Raw genomic sequence first — 20,505 nt, forward strand, 5'->3', positions numbered from 1 at the left:
GGGCGCCCTCTTTTGACCTATACTCCTGGGTCATCATTAACTTCTGAGTATTCTACGGCAGGGGTCCCCAACCACCGGGCCGCGGCCCACTGCCGGTCCGTGGGCAGTTTCCAGCTGGGCCGCGGCGGATCTGGCCTCTCGCCCCTCCTCCCCCCGCGGCCGCCGCTCCTCTCACCTTATGAGCTGGCGGCCGCTTCCTGTCACAGATCTCCCGTAGCCGCTCTTCTCTGTGTAGCATCTCCTTGTTACAGCAGCGCTTCCTGTGCGGCTGCTGTAAGGAGGGAAGGAGGCGGGGCAACGGCTTCCTGTAGCGGCGATCGACATTACCATGGGAACCGCTGCCCCGCCTCCTTCCCTCCTTACAGCAGCCGTGCGACGCGCTGCTGTAAATAGAAGATGCTGCACGGAGGAGAGCGGCTACAGGAATCTGTGACAGGAAGCGGCCGCCAGCTCATAAGGTAACAGGAGAGGCGGCCGCGGGGGGAGTAGGCTACACTGGGGCACTATACTAGCTATACTGGGGCACTATACTAGCTATACTGGGTCACTCACTATATTAGCTATACTTGGTCACTATACTAGCTATACTGGGGCAACTATACTTGGTCACTTAGATACTAATTATACTGGGGCACTATACTAGCTGTACCGGGGTAACTAGACTCCCTATACTGGGGCAACTGTGCTTACTGTGCTTGCTGCGCCGCCGCAAATTTTTTCACAACGCTAGCGTTTCTGCTATGTGTGCACCCAGCCTCAATTTAAAGATATCCAGTAAGCTATGAAATTCATGCATCTTCCTGTCTTTCAGGTGTATTACTGTCGGACGCTGGCCCTGGCATTTATTGAGCACACTGTACTGCAGAGATACTATGACTATACCCATGACTCCAGTGTTCCCATGTCCCTCCAGCCGGTCCTGAGGATGCTGTGCACCCTATATGGACTCTGGTCACTCAGCAAACACATGGCAGTGCTGTATCAGGGTAAGGAGGGAGGGGAGCATTATATGTGAACTGGTGGGGATACAAATCATTGAAAAGCTGCAAGACCTGCTAATAACTAGCACATCATCAGCAGGAAAATATTCAATATCACAAATTAAAATGTTATATTAGTATAATGCTCCATTTTCTAATTTGACTTGCAAGTTTTTTATAAATAAAAAAGAGTCTTGTTTTGATGCTATGTAGTTAAGATACACCATATCTATAGGGAACAGTGTCTCCTTACAGTCTGCATGTGAGGAGCACATGAAACAGCAAACAAACACAGTAGAACTAAAGGAGATCCCCGGCTAAAACACTACCAAATAGACAAAGGTGTAAAAGCCCCATAGCCTACATAAGTGCTGTCCAACTTCATGGGCAGGGTGTGTGTCTAGCACTGGATTTTTTTAGCTGGAGGAGGCAGAGCATCAATGTCCTGGCTTTGAGGGCGGAGCCAAGTGCAAATAAAAGTTGGGCCTGCCAAAGGAGGGGGCCTGACACAAGAGATAGTCCGGGCAAGTGAATAATAATAATAATAATCTGAACATTTGTATATTGCTTTTCTCCTGTCGGACTCAAAGCGCTCAAGAGCTGCAGCCATTGGGATGCGCTCAAGAGGCCACTGTGCAGTTGTTAGGTAAACTTGTCTTGAACTCCTTACTGAATAGGATTTGAACCCTGGTCTCCCATGTCAAAGGCAGTGCTCTTAACCAGTACCCTATCCAGCCACTGCTGAATGCTACCTCTGGCCCATGGGCTGCCAGTTGGACAGCTCTGGCCTAGATTACGGTGGTTCTATCTCATGAGCAAAGAAATCGGGGTCCAGAACTAAGCCATTACCAGATTTTTTTAATTTGCATAAGGGCTAGTGACTCTTGATTTCTAGGTTACATTTAGTCTGAAATCCGCTGTTGACCCATCTGTCTTGGTGAGTGGGAAACTGAACTCAAACACAACCCAAACTTAAGAAAAAGGTCCATAAATACTACCAACTACAGATAAGTTGCAATTGACCTTCAGTCAAACACATGATAAACTGACACTGAACCGATGTTGAACTGAATTCATAGGTCTGTGTACACTAGCCCTAAAAGTGGTAGCATGTTTCTGGTAGAAGCACAATCTAGTTCAAAGGATTCCTGCCTCCACTTACAGTAAGAGCTCAACCTAAAAAAACTCAAAAGGGCCTAGATATCTGTAGACCTCCACCAAACAGTTTGTTTTTTTTCATTAAACCTGCCTCTTTTTTCACTAAAAGATTAACGAGATGGAATTTCCTGTTTACCTTCTTTCTAGTCCAATATAGCAGTAAGTAGTGGTGTCAATATGACATTTTCTTTTTGCATTATAAGGCTGGCATTATACAAAAATAACTTTTTATGTATTTTTCCTGTTTAATTAACTTGCCTTGGCTTATTTTCGGGATTTAGTTGCTGCAAGTCTTACAAAATGTTTTCAGGATCACTTATGGTCTCCTCAAGTGTTCTTCAGCTGAGGAGAATCTACCCCTCTGCTTAGCCAGTGTACATGAAGATAATAGTGTATAGTTCTTATTTAAAGCACAACTGACTTTTCCCCCAAAAAAGTGATTTTTATGTACCTGGTGCTTCTTCATGCCCCCTGTAGTGTGTCAGGTCCCTCAGCATCCTCTGGGTCCCTCCATTGCGCTGCTGCCAGCTCCAAAATAGTTCCAGTCGCGCCTACTGTGCATGCCTAGTGCCATCCAAGTGCCTCCACGATCACGCTCCCATCACCAGAAGGGTTCTGCACATGCGCCGTTCTCAAAAAAATGAGCTGTGCATGCGCAGAATGCTCCCTATGACAGAAACACGATTGTAGAAGAACAAGGACGGGACCACGCATGCGCAGTAGCCCACGACTAGAGCTCCAGTTGCATATATTTCGGAGCTGGCAGCGGCACAACAGAGGGGACCCAGAGGATGCCGAGGGATCTGACAAACTACAGGGGGCTGGAAGAAGCCCTAAGTAAGTAAAAATCAAATTTTGGTGGGTAAGTTCAGGTGTGCTTTAAACACACTATTGCCCATACTATTGACATGCCCTTTTATGCATTATCCCCTGCCTAATATTCTGTCATATCTGTCTTATAGGTGGATACTGTTCTGGTGAACTGCCTGGAAAGATCATACAAGATGCCATCCTGGAGCTGTGCACACAGGTACAAAGCACAGGTCCATATATGGGACAGAAGATCTGGCAGCAACTGATGGCTTCCAAATTGGAAAACATTATGGGAGTAGCAATTTTTCTACCACCTTGTGCCACTCCATTTTGATCAGATTTCACCTGAAATCTTAAAGTGAACCTGAAGTGACAGGGATATGGAGGCTGCCATGTTTAATTACTTTTAACCAATGCATATTGCCTGAATGTCCTGCTGTGATAATATTTTTAGCCATAGACCTTGAACAAGCATGCATATCCGACGTATCTGACAAAAATCTGACAAGATTAGCCACATGCTTGTTGTGATTCAGACACTGCTGAATAGAAAGATGAGCAGGACAGCCAGGCAACTGGTATTGTTTAAAAGGAAATAAATATGGCAGCCACCATCCCTTTCCCCACTATCTTTGTTCTACATGATTCAATGGAAATCTAGGCAGCCAGTTGTCCCCTCCCCCATGCTCCTTCTTCGCCCACTCATAATTTACAAATATGCCTGATGATGCTTTTGATTTCTAAATTATCTGAAATCAATTGAAAATGTATTGATCACTAATGCAGGGGTCAATAGAGCACCGGCTGAGCGTACGTATTAGTACGCCGTGGTCAAGTTGGACGCCGGGAGAGCAAATGACGTTAAATGGTAAATATTATTCCTCCTCCAAGTCGTCCCAACTCGGAGGGAGGAGTAACTCGGGGTACAGCTATCGCCGGAGCCCTGAATTACGCTTACACGCCCTGCGCAGCATAACATTGCTGCTATGGGGCGCCTGGTTTTGGCGCCCAATGCTGAACGCCATGCACCGAATCCACCTGCTTCACTGGCAGATTCCGTCAAGATTAAATGCCAACTCACCTTGAAGTGTACCCGAGGTGACATGATGAAATAAACACGTGTATCTACAGTGCTAAACATATTAACTAATTTGGGATGGCAGCCTTTGGTCCCTTTAAGGACCAGAGGCCTTTTTTTTTCATATTTTCAATTCCCAATCACTGTGATTGGCTCACAGAGGTCAGGAGCCAATGAAAACTCCAGGAGCAGCAATCGGCTGGGGACCGCGGTAAGCCGCAGCGCAGAATGTACACCGCATCAGTTGGAGAGCCACAGATGGGGCGTAGATTCTATTTACCACGGTCCCGAGGCTTTGTTTCTTTTTTTCTTTCACTGCCTGAAAGAGTTAAAGTGTACTAGAGCTGAACGAATAATAATAATCAATACTTACCCAGGGCTTCCTCCAGCCCCATAACACGTGTGAGTCCCTCACCGTCCTCCTGAGGTCTGCCGTTCAGCCGCAATCAGCCCTGGTATCTGGCTCAGTCGCATCAATCGTGGCCTTCTGCACATGCACGGATATCTCGCTGATTAGCAAAAATTAGAAATATTATCTTTAGAAATGTAATTTTTCAAACTGAAAAATCATTTGTGCCTCGATGCTTCCTGTGGCTGACCACCTATCTTGGCAGTTGTTTAACTGACATAGACAAATATGATACAAGGACAGTGTGTATATATTACAGGTCAAGGACAGTATATAAGTTAAAATGATAGCGAACAGGGTGAGAAGAATTAATTTCCAGTTCTGTGCTCTAATGCTTTCAAGTCCTAGCAGTTTCAGCGTTGCTGTTTGTGCCGGATCACTTAGCATGGATCTGCAGCATGGCTATACCTGAGGGAAACTGTTCCCTTGCCTGGAAGTTTTCATTGCAACTGACCGGTATCTCACTCCTGAAGGCAGGAGTTGGAAGATGGAGTGGGCAGAGTCCGAGGAAATTTAGTTGTATTTTAAAGAGAACCTAAACTGAGAAGGATATGGATTTTTCTTTTTCAAATAATACCAGTTGCCTGACTCTCCTGCTGATCCTGTATCTCTAATGCTTGGAATACATGGTTCATTTCTGGCGCTTGATTCTCCTCTCGATCGTTTTTGCCACTCGATTCTGCAGTCGATTATCTTATCTTCCGCTCATTTTTCTTATCTTTTTCCAGGATTGAAAGGGAGATCGGACATGTCGGAAATTATCTATCGAACCATCTAATCACCTCAAAAACGAACCATGTATTCCCAGCATAATACTTTTAGCCACAGACCCTCAACAAGCATGCAGATCAGGTGCTCTGACTGAAGTCAGACTAGATTAGCTGCATGTATGTTTCAGGTGTGTGATTCAGCCACTACTGCAGCCAAAGAGATCAGTAGGACTGCCAGGCAACGAGTATTGTTTAAGGGCTCTTACACAGTATGACGTTGCATTGCAGGGGACGTTAAGGTCGCATAACATTTCCCTAATGCAACGCATGGTGGTGCTAAAGGTGGACGCTACATAGAGCCATGTTATGCGGCTCTTGGTGTGCCATTTTTGTTGGATAGAACCGGCAATGATTCATATGAATCATTGCTAGCAGGCAGAGAACCGAGAATGATTCATATGAATCATTGCTAGCAGGCAGAGAACCGAGAATGATTCATATGAATCATTGCTAGCAGGCAGAGAACCGAGAATCATTCATATGAATCATTGCTAGCAGGCAGAGAATGATTTATATGAATCATTGCTAGCAGGAAGAGAACCGCATTGCAGTGCAGTGAATATTAATTAGCCATGTGGCTAGGCAAAATAGCGGACTCTCCCCTCCTCCTCTCCTGCACACAAAAAACAATAAAACAAACAAAATTACTGAGCATGTGCAAACAGTCTAACGCGGCTAAAACCGCGTATAACGCACAGCATGCTGCACTTTCATAGAACGTGCAGCGTTACAATGTAACGCAACGTGGGCACTGTGAACAGCCCATTGATTTTTCATTGCTGTGAGTTGGGCTGTGTTACAGGCTGCTCTAACGTGCGCCTGTAACGTCCCACTGTGAAAGCAGCCTAAAAGGAAACATTTATATTGCTCTCGGTTAAGGTTCCCTTTAAGGAGAACCCGAGGTGGGTTTGAAGAATATTATCTGCATACAGAGGCTGGATCTGCCTATACAGCCCAGCCTCTGTTGCTATTCCAAACCCCCCTAAGGTCCCCCTGCACTCTGCGATCCCTCATAAATCACAGCCACGGTGCTGACAAACAGCTTGTCAGAGCTGGCTGTGTTTATCTCTGTAGTGTCAGTCTCCTGCTCTCCCCGCCTTCTGCAGAACTCCAGTCTCCGCCTGCATCCCTTCCCTCCCTGCTGATTGGAGGGAAGGGACGGGGGCAGGGACCGGAGCTATGCAGGAGGCGGGGGAGCAGCTGAGACTGACACTACAGATGTAAACACAGCCCCACAGCACGGCTGTGATTTATGAGGGATTGCAGAGTGCAGGGGGACCTTAGGGGGGTTTGGGATAGCAACAGAGGCTGGGCTGTATAGGCAGATCCAGCCTCTGTATGCAGATAACATTCTTTAAAGTGAACCTAAAGTCAGTAAAAAAAACCCGAGATTAACTCACCTGGGGCTTCCCTCAGCCCCCTGCAGACGATCGGTGCCCTCGCAGCTCCGCTCCGATGTCCCAGGACCCGCCGGCGAGCACTTCCGGTTTGGCCGTCACCGGCCGACAGGCATGGGAACGCGAGTGATTGTTCGCGTTCCCAGCCTGTATATCGCCCCCTATGCTGCTATTGCGGCCAGGAGGTCGCAATAGCAGCATAGGGGGCGATATACAGGCTGGGAACGCGAACAATCACTCGCGTTCCCATGCCTGTCGGCCGGTGACGGCCAAACCGGAAGTGCTCGCCGGCGGGTCCTGGGACATCGGAGCGGAGCTGCGAGGGCACCGATCGTCTGCAGGGGGCTGAGGGAAGCCCCAGGTGAGTTAATCTCGTTTTTTTTTACTGACTTTAGGTTCACTTTAAACACACCTCGGGTTCTCTTTAAGAAGATTGGACTCCTGTTAAAATGAATATTTAGTATTTTTTACCCTACCTGTATTATATATAATTTTCTTTATTTTAATTGTTATTATTTTTACTATTTAATAACAAATGACATATTATATGCTTTTGAAACAATTTGGTTATTAGCATTAAAACTAATACATAAATATAATGCCAATGAAATAACAAATCATGACACATTCCCTTAAAGTGCTTACCGCTGCAAAATGTAAGAAAGTTTATTCTTCCAGCATACTTGACATAAGCCCCTAGTATGTTCTGCATGCATATACATCACAGGGGTCATGGGAGCGCGGCGTATGACATCACTACGATGACTGATGATGGTGATGAGCTGTCAGATTTGCTCAGAATTGCCATCTCTTCCAGTCCGCCATCACTCCGCATTTAGGCCTTGTTGGCCCCTTGAGTTATTAAACTAGAGAGAAAACTGTTTATTGAATGATCTGAATGCAGATTACACATAAAACAACACAGAGGGAAATGCTTTGCGTGCACGCTAATCAGACCCTCTTCTTGTATAACTCTATTGCTACCAGCGCTTTCACCGCTAACGAGCAACCTGGAGCGTTCCGTACTATAAACCAGGATGACAGATGGAAAAGCCGTATTTATAAAAGGGACGATTGGCTCCCAGACAATAAATTGGAATTTTTTTTGCTCCTCTAATAGAATTCTACAATTGTGCGCACTCACGTTACACTCTGTTACGCTTTCTAGCAACCGCTTACTTCTGCTCTGTTGTGTTTTGTTACTATGGAAAGTAAAAGCTTCTGCCAACTCTTTTGTGTCCTTTTTTTTTAACACAGTTGAAAGATGAAGCTGTGTCTCTAGTGGATGCCATCGCTCCCCCGGACTTCATATTGAACTCACCTATTGCCAAGGCAGATGGAGAGGTACGTTGGCCATACTGTTGTCTGTAAAAAAAAATATATAATTCTGTTAAGTACACAGACAGCTACTGCTAGGTAAGGTCACCATGTACTTTATTTAGAGTTACAGATTACCCAGCAAGCTCATGGTGAACCAGAACTCCTAGGAGTGTGTAACGGACTACAAATGACCAAAAAGCCCTCTTACTAAAATGCTATGCAATACAAGAATTTGCCTCCTTAAAACAGAAGGTATTTGTGATAATTTAGATTGGAGTGAGCATATGATGTCTCCCCCAATGCATCACTGCTCAATATGCAAATCATCCTTTGGTGTCCCTTTAAGCTAAACACACACCCAAGCTTACAGGGACCACAAATGACAATTTGCATATTGAGCTGTGATGCATCATGGTAGACATCATATGCTCACTCCAACCTGAATTATCTCAAATACCTTCTGTTTTAAGAAGGCACACTTGTTTTAGTTTGTTTAGCAAAGCTGCTGAGATTACTTTAAATACGTGCAACCTGTCCTGTCAGCAGCCAATCAGGATTCAGTTTCATGTAGCCAGTTTTGCAATGATGGCTATTAACAGTACAATTCTGTGGCCGGTCAATCATTTCCAATCAATTCATTGGAAACGATCAGTTGTGGCCATTAACACATGAATCCCCTGTAGCCAATTCGATCTGATTAATGGAATTGTTCCTTTTTTTTTTTTTTTTTTTTTTTTTTTGTATCAATCCCACCAATCTGATAGGCTCAGTTAGTGGGAATTCAACCATTACTGTGGCGATCTGAAAGGATGCAGAATTGTCCCGTTGATGGGCATCTTAAAGACCTTTCGGACATGACAGAATTAGTTAGCATTTTCCGTTTTTGCGAATTTGCATTTGCCCCACATTCAATGCAAGTCAATGGCATTGCATTTGATATGTGTTGTAGTATAAATTTTCGCACCTGATTTTTATGCAGAAATGCAAATTTTGTTATTCCAAATAAAAAATTTTGCACGCAAAGGTAAAGTTAATGACATAATTCATGTAAATTAACTTTATGGATATGCATGGAAAAATCATAATGTGAAAATGTACATTAAAAAAACGTAAACAACAAAAGAATCTGATGCAAAAAAAAACGCAAAATGCAGAATTGCAAATAAAAGAAAAAAGTCAGAAAATTGCATGAATAAGTGTGAAAGCACCCTAAAAAAGAAAAAAAATCACATATAGCCTCCTGCACAAAAAAGCATTGAAAATGCATGCAGTTTTGATATTTTCTTTCAATGCTTTATTTGGTGCATGTACATTTTCTTTCCATGGGTCACCCAGTGATTTTAATTATTTGATTTGATCTGCATGTGATTTCTCACAAAAATATGTGCAGCAGTACATTTGAAAAAGACAATGCAGGCAAATGTTTGTGGGAACACAATAGTGTGTACTCTATGAGAAAATCTAAATATTTGTGGTCTGCAAAATGCATGTGTTTGTAGAAATATTTGGAATAAAGTATTAGGAAAATAACACACATGCTCATAAAGGGAATGTCCAACTCTGTGGAGTTATAAATTGTGCCCACCCCTTCCTCCTTTACTTAGCTGCTCCAATTGGCCATCTTTAACCATGTGATTTGTGAGCACAGGGTTAGTAACAGTTGGCCAATGGGAGCAGCTTGGTGAAGTAGGAAGGGGTGGGCACAATGTATGACTCTCTGAGCCTCACTCCATAAACATAAATACAAGGAACACCAAGAGCCCCAATAGTGTAATATGTACTGGTAAATGGTTACTAGATAGAGTAAATATTAATACTCACAAACCAGGGTTACTATTAGGCAACCACTGTAAAGGCAGGTGGGGAGAATTTCCTGACGCCACTCAGGAATAAGAAGTCGCTCTCTGTAGATGAGAAAAAAGGGGGTTCAACCCTCCACCCAGGGTGGCCTCAATATTATGCAGGAGAACAGAGGCGCCAAAAGGACAAAAGGATAAAAGGAAGCTAAATGAGCTCAAAAAAACAAATTCTTGGTAAATAGAGGAGGTAGTGGTGGACTTACCACCTCCAAGTAGACACACAACGACTGTAGTAAAGACAGTCAATATATTTTATTTATGAACTCCAAATATGCAACGCGTTTCGCAGGTTTGATCCCGCTTCATCAGGCAATAACAACGGAGCAATAGCATATGTGGTCAGTAAAAGAGTCCGGCACCTCTGTGATTAGTCACAGAGGTGCCTGGCTCTTCTACTGACCACATATGCTATTGCTCCGTTTTTATTGCCTGATGAAGTGGGATCAAACTTGCGAAAGGCGTTGCATATTTAGAGTTCATAAATAAAATATATTGACTGTCTTTACTACAGTCGTTGTGTGTCTACTTGGAGGAGGTAAGTCCACCACTACCTCCTCTATTTACCAAGAATTTGTTTTTTAAGCTCATTTAGCTTCCTTTTATCCTTTTTGGCGCCTTTGTTCTCCTGCATAACCTGGGTAGGGGTCTGCCTAATGCTGGGGCTCCATAAACAGTTGGACATAAGTTCATTTTCCATCTGCCATCATCTGGTGGTGAAATATTAGACAGGCGATTAAGGGAGATGGCAATGCTGATGAGCACAAGCAGAGCTTTCACTGGTCATTCCAATACTTCATAGTCATTTATGACTGGCCTAAGGTCTGATGGATTCTTAAAAGCAAGGCCCCCATTTTTGTCTATTGCTTGGAAAGATCATAGTTACATAGTTATTTTGGTTGAAAAAAGACATACGTCCATCGAGTTCAACCAGTACAAAGTACAACACCAGCCTGCTCCCTCACATATCCCTGTTGATCCAGAGGAAGGCGAAAAAACCCTTACAAGGCATGGTCCAATTAGCCCCTAAAGGGAAAAATTCCTTCCCGACTCCAGATGGCAATCAGATAAAATCCCTGGATCAACATCATTAGGCATTACCTAGTAATTGTAGCCATGGATGTCTTTCAACGCAAGGAAAGCATCTAAGCCCCCTTTAAATGCAGGTATAGAGTTTGCCGTAACGACTTCCTGTGGCAATGCATTCCACATCTTAATCACTCTTACTGTAAAGAACCCTTTCCTAAATAAATGGCTAAAACGTTTTTCCTCCATGCGCAGATCATGTCCTCTAGTCCTTTGAGAAGGCCTAGGGACAAAAAGCTCATCCGCCAAGGTATTATATTGCCCTCTGATGTATTTATACATGTTAATTAGATCCCCTCTAAGGCGTCTTTTCTCTAGACTAAATAAACCCAGTTTATCTAACCTTTCTTGATAAGTGAGACCTTCCATCCCACGCATCAATTTTGTTGCTCGTCTCTGCACCTGCTCTAAAACTGCAATATCTTTTTTGTAATGTGGTGCCCAGAACTGAATTCCATATTCCAGATGTGGCCTTACTAGAGAGTTAAACAGGGGCAATATTATGCTATCATCTCGAGTTTTTATTTCCCTTTTAATGCATCCCAAAATTTTGTTAGCTTTAGCTGCAGCTGCTTGGCATTGAGTACGATTATTTAACTTGTTGTCAATGAGTACTCCTAAGTCCTTCTCCAAGTTTGATGTCCCCAACTGTATCCCATTTATTTTGTATGGTGCTAGACCATTCGTACGTCCAAAATGCATGACCTTACATTTGTCAACATTGAATTTCATCTGCCATGTATGTGCCCATATAGCCATCCTATCCAGATCCTGTTGCAATATGACACTATCTTCCTGAGAGTTAATGATTCTGCACAATTTTGTATCATCTGCAAAAATAGCAACATTGCTCACTACTGCATCTACTAGGTCATTAATAAATAAATTGAAGAGCACTGGACCCAGAACAGACCCCTGTGGGACCCCACTGCTAACAGTCTCCCATTTTGAGTATGATCCATTGACCACAACTCTTTGTTTTCTGTCCATTAGCCAGTTCCCTATCCATGAACACAGACTCTTCCCCAGTCCTTGCATTCTCAACTTTTGCACCAGACTTCTGTGGGGAACAGTGTCGAAGGCCTTTGCAAAGTCCAAGTATATCACATCTACAGCATTCCCAATATCCATATTAGCATTCACTACCTCATAAAAGCTGAGCATGTTAGTCAAACAGGACCTGTCTTTAGTAAACCCATGTTGATGCTGAGAAATAAGATTATTTTCTACTATGAAGTCATGTATAGTATCTCTTAGTAACCCCTCAAATAGTTTGCATACAACTGATGTTAAACTTACAGGTCTATAATTTCCTGGATCAGATTTTTTGCCCTTCTTAAATAATGGGAAAACGTGGGCTGTACGCCAATCCACTGGGACTCTGCCAGTTGCAAGAGAGTCACAAAAGATAAGATAAAGGGGTTTATCTATAACTGAACTTAATTCCCTTAGGACCCGAGGATGCATGCCATCCGGGCCAGGTGCCTTGTCTATTTTTAATTTATTTAGTCTTGCCTTCACTTCTTCCTGCGTTAAGTATTTAATATTACAGTTAGAAGATTGAGACTCTTCCGCCTCTGTAGTTTGCAACAGTGCTGTTTCTTTTGTGAAGACAGAAGCAAAGAAAGCATTTAATAACTCTGCCTTACCTTGGTCATCCACCATTGAGTTCCCATCCTCATCCTTTTGGAGTCCTATACAGTCAACCTTTCTTTTTTTAGAGTTAATGTACTTGTAAAACTTTTTTGGGTTAGATTTGATATCCTTAGCGATTTGTTTTTCAGCTTCAATCTTTGCCTGCCTAATTTCTTTTTTACAATTTTTATTGCACTCCTTATAATTGCTTAGTGCAGCCTCGGTCCCCTCCTGTTTTAAGACCTTATAGGCATTATTTTTCCTCTTCATTTTATCTTTAACCTTTCTATTCATCCATAGAGGCCTTTTTTTATTCCTAGACATTTTGTTTCCATATGGGATATACATACTACAGTATTGATTGAGTATAAGTTTAAAAGCTTGCCATTTCCCTTCAGTGTCTTCCCCTTGTAGTACATTATCCCAGTTCACCAAACTTAGTGCCTGCCTAATTTGAGTGAACTTTGCTTTTCTAAAGTTCATAGTTTTAGTGGTCCCGCTGCCCCTTGGCCTATCAGTCACCAGCTCAAACGTTATCATGTTGTGATCACTATTTCCCAAATGTTCTTGAACCTGCACATTTGATACATTATCTGGTCTATTAGAAATGATCAGATCCAGTAACGCATTCCCCCTAGTTGGTTCAGTTACCATTTGAGTCAAGTAATTGTCCTGTAGTGCTGCCAGAAATCTGCTGCTTTTACCAGAATGGGTAGCCTCAATACTCCAGTCAATGTCTGGAAAGTTGAAGTCGCCCATAATTATGACCTCATTTTTACCTGCAGCTTTTTCAATCTGCTGTAGTAATCGCAGTTCTGCAGCTTCATTAATAAGAGGTGGCCTGTAGCATACCCCAATAAGCAATTGGCAACTTTTATTTCCACCATGAATATTTACCCAAACGGACTCCACATCTTCGCAATCTTCCTCCATCTCATCGTTGAGGACAGCTGTAAGAGAATTCTTAACAAAGAGACAAACCCCTCCACCTTTTTTCCCTGTTCTATCCCTCCTAAACACATTGTATCCTTTTAAATTAGCTATCCAGTCATGGCTTTCATCCATCCATGTCTCGGTTATTCCCACAATGTCATAGCCTTTGTCATTCAGAATGAACTCTAGTTCGTCTATTTTATTTGCAAGGCTCCGAGCATTGGTTACCATGCACTTTATATTTTTACCACCACATTTACCAATTTTGTTTACATGAAATGGGCTACTTGAATTTTTACCAACCTCCTTAATCTTTACACTGTCCCCACCCCCCTTCTCCACCCTCCATAATGATAGGTTCCCACTGTCTTTTTACCTCATCTTGTCTATGTATTGAGACTTTATCCTCCCGCCTCCCCCCAGATCCTAGTTTAAAATCTCCTCCAACCGTTTAGCCATCTTCTCCCCAATGCAGCTGCACCCTCCCCATTAAGGTGCAGCCCATCCCTGCTGTAGAACCTGTAGCCGACTGCAAAGTCTGCCCAGTTCTCCAGGAACCCAAACCCTTCCTTCCTACACCAATTTCTCAGCCACTTATTTAACTCCCTAAGCTCCCTCTGTCTCTCAGATGTAGCACGTGGCACTGGCAGTATTTCAGAAAACACCACCTTGGAGGTCCTTGCTTTAAGTTTATCTCCAAGTACCTGAAAATCATTTTTGAGGACCTTCCATCTCCCACTAACTTTGTCATTGGTGCCAATGTGTACCATGACAGCCGGGTCTTCCCCAGCCCCACCCAGTAATCTGTCAATTCTTTCCGCTACATGCCGAACCCGAGCACCCGGGAGGCAACAGACTGTACGGCATTCGCGGTTTCTTCGACAGATTACCCTATCTGTGCGCCTAATAATTGAATCCCCTACCACCAGTACCTGTCTAGCCTTAGCTGCACTCCTATTCCCTTTCTCGTTACAGCAGTCTGCCCCTTGGTTGCTAAGGAGCACATCCTGCTGCAGCATTGCTACTCCTGAATCATCCTCCCCAATATTACGCAAACAAGCATACTTATTAGTGAGGGACAACTCGGGACTAGCCTCCCTGCCACTTTTTCCCCTACCCCTTCTAACTGTGACCCAACTAGCGGCTGCCTCTGCTTCTTGGTCTGGCTGTACTCCACCCTCCTCATCTTCAACGGTTCCATCCAGTGTCTGGATCGTGAGATCCAAGCTCTTCTCCATGTTGTGTATGCTTCTCAGTGTTGCGAGATGCTTATTTAGCTCTGCGACTTCCGCCTCTAACTGAGCAACACGCACACACCCAGGGCAACAGTAAACACCCTCAATCCGCTGATCAAGGCATGCATACATGTTGCAGGATGTACACTGTACAGCATAGTCCAACATGATGACTTTTGTGTGGGGAAAAAATTATTTAAAGTAAACTGTGGCGGTAAAAGATGAAATGGGAGAGTGAGTGAAGCTGGGGAGGAGGAAAGGGAGAGTAAGTGAAGTTGGGGAGTGAGTGAAGAGGGGGGGGGGGGAGGGGAGGAGGGGGAGGGGAGGAGGAGGGGCGGGAGGGGTGGAGGTGGAGTGAGTGAAGTTGGGGTGCAGTCCTCAAAATTTAAAGACTACACCACAACGTGCCTAGCACATTCTAACCAATGCAAAAAACCACAATATTGATTGAAGGTTTTTTTTTTGTTTTTTTTTTGTCCTTACCTACTTCCTCTCACCACTCTCTTTGTGCCTGTGTTGCAACGCCTGTTTTTAACGCCTATGCCACTTGTGTCGCAGCCACTTAGTGAGCAAGCCACAGACTGAGCAAGCTCAGTACTGAGTCCTGAAGCTGACCAAATACCTCCTATTGCAGCTAGTCCCTCCCCCTAGCCAATTGCCTGCTGCAAAACAAACTAGAGGGAAAAGAAAAAAAAATTTGTACTTTTAAAAACTGACACTTGCTGTTTAATATCAGATGAACCACACAGACAATCCACCAGATATTGCAGCAGCAAAAAACAATATACAAACAGCAATGTAATATAATTAGTGCTCACAATTCCCAGCAGTGAAGTGAAGCAGCCCTCCACCAAGATTCAGGTAAAGGTCCAGTCATTTGGGAGGTTTCCTAGGTTAATAGTGTGCTCTTTCAACTGTCTTAATTGAACCGGATGTGAGAGGAATATGGAGGCAGCTAGCTGTAATCCCTTATAAAGAATGCCAGTTGCCTGGCTGTCATACTGAGTGTTTTGCTTTGGTTGTGTTTCAGTCACACACCTACAACTAGTGTGCAGCCAGTGGGATCAGTCAAAGCATCTGACCTGCCTGCTCATTCTGGGCCAGTGACTCATAGTATTAAGGCAGAGCATCAGCACAGACTTCAAGAGACTCTGAAGTCTCCAGAAAATGCAGTTTTTATTTTACAATGTTGTAAGGCATGAATGCCCCCTCTGAAACGCTGCATTCCCGCGGCTGAAATCTCAGTTAATCCCCCCAAAATCCCCTTGGGAAGATTTGGGCAGCGCTTCCGCATAGAGGCAGAGCTTTGAGCAGCAACTCTGCCTCTCCTCCGTCAATCTGCGTGGATTGCCGCCTTTCCCCTACCCCTCTGTCTTCTTTCACTGAGAGAGTCGGGGAGAGGCGGCGATCAGCGCTGATTGACACCCATGGAGGCAGAGCTACAGTCCACAGCTCTGCCACCCCAGGCAGCAAAATCCACAATCAGAAAAGTCGTGGATTTTTGCCATGTGGTTTTGGGGGGATTAATTGAGATTTCAGCCGCAGGGATGCAACATTTCATAGTGGGAAATCATGCCTAACATTTTCTGGAGGCTTCAGAGTCTCTTTCAGGTAACTGGCATTGTTTGTTAGAGAATAAAGATGACAGCCCGCGTATTCCTCTCCCTTCAAGTTCAGCAGTCATGTCAGGTTATCAGAGCCCATTCATACTAAATGTGGTTCAGAGCAGTGCACAAAGATCTCAAAAAAATGTACCCAGATGCATTCTGGGGTGGTGGAGATAGGCTTCAACCACTCATATTGAGTTGGGCTGCACCACCCCAGCACACCAGATTGTGTGAACAGGCCTTTCATGGAAAATCCTGTGTGGCTTAATTTGTCATTCTTTTCTAAACCTTTAAATTAGGCTAAACCAGGCATGGGCAAACTCGGCCCTCCAGCTGTTACGGAACTACAAGTCCCACAGTGCATTTGCCTTTGAGTCATGACTGTGGCTGTCAGACTCCTGCAATGCATTGTGGTACTTGTAGTTCCTTAACAGCTGGAGGGCCAAGTTTGCCCATGCCTGGGCTAAACCCTATTTGTTTGGACACTTTTGAGTGCCTCCATGAGCCAACAAAGATATTGCTTCAAGAATTTAATTACAGTTTAACTCTGTAATGTTGGGAAGCATGGGGACATAATGGTTAGCACTCTGAAGTTGCAGCACTGGGTCCCCTGCTGAAATCCCAGCCTGGGCATTATCTGTACATAGTTTGTATGTCCTCCCCCCCCCCCCCCCCCCCCACCGTGTCTGTGTGGGTTTCCTCCGGGCACTCCTTTTTCCCCCTACATACCAAAAAACACACAGATATGTTAATTGGCTTCCTCACAAATTGGTCCTAGACTATGATACTTACACCACAGGATACATCCATGGTAAGGATTAGATTGTGCACCCCTGAGGGGGACAGTTAAGTGACAATGCTCGGTACAGCACTGCGGAAGATGCCAGCGCGATATAAATAATAATAACACTGATGATGTTTTGCAGCTGTACAAGAATCTGTGGTCTGCCGTCCTGCAGGGAGAGAAGGTGCTGGAGCGGCCATCTTGGTGGGCGGAGTTTTGCAGTAATAAGCCTGTGATTGGCAGACTGAGATCGCAGCTCTGAGCTGCCTGTGTATTTTGGGATAGGCTTTTTTTGCATCCTCATCATACAGTATATGAAAGTCATCTCTTCAGTAGGTTGTGATCGGAGGGCTAATCCACTCACTGCACAATGAGAATTCACCTTAGTGAGGCCACACCAATGCAATATACCTTCTGATTGTACCGATAAGCCTGTGGACAAGCTCTTCATTTAAAAGAAAATTAATTAAAAAAATACTCTTGAAAATTTTAACTTTTTATAATCTGTTTTTAAGAAATGTCACAGAATTACTAACCAGACAGGGGGCAGTATTTAGATACTGACTTTTTTTGTTTTCCCATTGAACTAATGGTGCTTGTTGTAATTGAATTTACTGTACTATGTGAAGATGGAGTCCAGCCTTATGTAAATAAACATTTTCAACAAGAGCCAATCAAATACCAGCTATTTGCCTAAACTACTGTTGGTATATGTTTGGTTGCCATAGGAAACACTGTCAGTCAGCTTCCCTCCATGTTATTACCTAAAAAAAGGGGAAGGCTATGGAGACTATAGAGTCTTCCCATTACCCCATGCTGCCCGGCGTTCATGTGCTATGCCTATTTAAACTCTCTTGTTCTGACAGCACTTTGTTAATCTTCATGAAGGCATAAGAAGTACTCATGGCCCCAAGTACGTCTAGAGCAAGCACATCCGCAATGCACAGGCATGAGTCCAGGCTTGCATAAGCTTAGTACAGATGCGCTTGTCTCCCAGTACCCAGGGGTGTGTGTAGTTCTGAAGACTACCGAATCACTATTCAACCTAGCAGGTCGAGGACATGAAACCATGCACAGCGAAGGAATAAGGTCTAGCATGGAGGATCGGAAAGGCTCTATAGTATTCAGAGCCTTCCCTCTTCTTAGGTAAACATCCAACCTTAAGTGAGTTTCCTCATTTCAGGTGCACTTTAACACTTCCATCTGCAATTTTATAGTAGTTGGAAAGTGTAGCCAAGAAAGGAATGTATTGTAATGCAACTTATGACTCTCTAAATGCCATTTGTTATGTAAAGATTAAAGGACATCTATCAATAAACGTATTTTTTAAACTGGGATGGGAGTAGCTTGTCTAGGTATTCCTAAGTACTGCTGTATATCTCCCCACGCTTCTCTCTTCCTTTTAATGTATTACAAAAGTGTCTCACTGATGGATATCAGGGCAGGCACTGGACCAGTGAACCATGAGGGGGGGGGGGGGATAACTCTCCCTACATCTGTTAACCCTGAGTGTAATTTTTAGCTTTAGCATGTGACAGCAGGTCTTACTAGCTGCTGATTTTTCTGGAGAACTGGTGTGCAGCACTAAGCAGAATTAAATGTATGTCTTATCTGCTAGTAAACATTCTGGCCCATATGCAATTTACTTTTGCTCTGGAGTTTTCTCCTAGGAGATAGTATTTCAACTTCTTTTTATATTAATTTTCCAGCACCCTGTAACTGAAAAGAGCCAAAAAGTAGGGGGAAAAGTACTGTCACAATTATTCAGAGTATTTTCTTGCCTGCTGGTGGCTTAAAAAGGCATTTTAATAATAAGGTGTGAAAATATCACGTAGGAGAAAACTCGGGAGAAAAGGTGAATTGCATGTGGAGCGTTGGTGTCAGGTTTCACACACACTAGTTATTTTTTCCTATCCAAGAAATAGTCAGTAGTCTTCTGAGAAAGAGACCAGCACTGGCTGTGATTTTACATTTCAAGTAAAAAAGAATCACCTCTGCTAATGGATGCAGTTAAAATCTACAGAAACCAAAGTACAGCTTTTAACATGAAAAGTAGGAACATGCTTCTACACCTTTTAAAAATACTTAGACATTACTTGTACATTGCAGTTTTAGAACAGTTGCTTATTGATGGTTGTCCTTAAAGCACATCTGTAACTGAGGAGTTTTGTGCATCTTACTTGCTATACACCTGCTCAGGAACGTTCTATAATAAATAAATATATTTTTAAAGTTTGCTAGGACATTAGGGAATGTATATTGTAAACTGACCCTAACATAAAATCTGCTGATGCAGAAGAGTTTTATACATTAGGCTTGATCAGCTGATAGATGCCCAAGCCTCTGATTTGCAGTGAGCCCTTCCTGCTTTAGCACATGACTGTGACCAGAAAATCCCCTTATCAAACTGATTATATGCCTCTCACATACAGGAGCAGCACCTATTAGAAATAGCAGTCTGAAGTGGTATTACATGCAGATATATGGGTACAGGGGCGTAACAATAGGGGGGGGGGGCAACCTCTGCCCCTGTAGGGCCCGCTCAGGGCATTTTTGTGGGTCCGGAGGGGTGGCAGCATGAGGGGAGAGCATTGGACATCGTTGGGGAGGGGGACAGCGCCCCCCTCACCTCGGACTCTCCCCTCCAGCATCTATTAGAGGCAGCGGGCAGGACCACATAACTGACGCTACTTCCTGTTTAAACAGGAAGTAGCATGAAGCACTTAGAGATCAGAGACCTCCGCGGTGGATGGAGGTATGTGAAGAGCCCGAGGTGAGGGAGGGGAGGTGAGTTGAGGTGAGCCTGAGGTCCAATGCTCTATCCTCATGCTGTGAGCCCTCCTGCCCCCCGGGGGGGGGGGGATACAAATGTTTACAGGGGTGCCCGGTGATTTCTAATTATGCCCCTTTATGGGTATCTGTTCTACTGCCTCTACAGCTTCCTCCTCGTGCTAGACTGGACTTGGCTGAGACAGCTGTATGGGGCTGTGTCGGCTGAGATCTATTGTGTGTAAAGGAGTCTCCCAAAGGTGTTTGCATGCCAGATCCTCAAGCGAGGGCAACGGTCAGGTGCATTGTTCCCATCCTTACCACGTCCACCAGAAGTGGCTTCATCTTGCTCTGCACCATTGTCCCACCTCCCCTACTCATAGCAGCAGTACACATTGCTCTCCTGTAGCCAAAGGGCCCAGTCACACTAGAAATTGCAAAACGCAATCGCAGTCACCTACCAATTGCAATCACGATTTTCCAGCTGCAATTTTGCAGTTTTTATTTTACTCAGTGAGGGTCACATCCAGGTCACTCGAAAAATGCAATAAGCAGCGCAAGGGCTGCAGCGAGAGTAATCGCATAGGAGGATAGGAGGAGGAGGCGCCTGGAGATGGCAGCCTCGGCAGCTTGCTCTGTCTTTCTATGTTTGTTTTATGTATTTTTGTTTTTCAA

At 44.1% G+C, this 20,505-nt stretch overlaps 1 protein-coding gene across 5 annotated transcripts in view; it reads left to right on the plus strand.

Moving 5' to 3' along the window:
• LOC137563743 (peroxisomal acyl-coenzyme A oxidase 3-like) overlaps positions 1 to 20,505 on the plus strand; it is a 372,185-nt gene that overhangs the window by 145,883 nt on the left and 205,797 nt on the right. For 3 of the 5 annotated variants that reach the window (XM_068276653.1, XM_068276644.1, XM_068276623.1), the window contains exons 15-18: positions 812 to 986; positions 3,101 to 3,168; positions 7,863 to 7,949; positions 17,204 to 18,396. In XM_068276653.1, the coding sequence (XP_068132754.1) occupies positions 812 to 986; positions 3,101 to 3,168; positions 7,863 to 7,949; positions 17,204 to 17,323 (450 nt within the window). In that variant the 3' untranslated portion in view covers positions 17,324 to 18,396. Of the gene's footprint in view, positions 1 to 811; positions 987 to 3,100; positions 3,169 to 7,862; positions 7,950 to 17,203; positions 18,397 to 20,505 lie in introns of those variants that run through there. The other 2 variants (XR_011030424.1, XM_068276637.1) reach the window with 1 other exon arrangement.

The sequence above is a fragment of the Hyperolius riggenbachi genome, chromosome 1 (assembly GCF_040937935.1).
Source record: "Hyperolius riggenbachi isolate aHypRig1 chromosome 1, aHypRig1.pri, whole genome shotgun sequence".
Lineage (NCBI taxonomy): Eukaryota > Metazoa > Chordata > Amphibia > Anura > Hyperoliidae > Hyperolius > Hyperolius riggenbachi.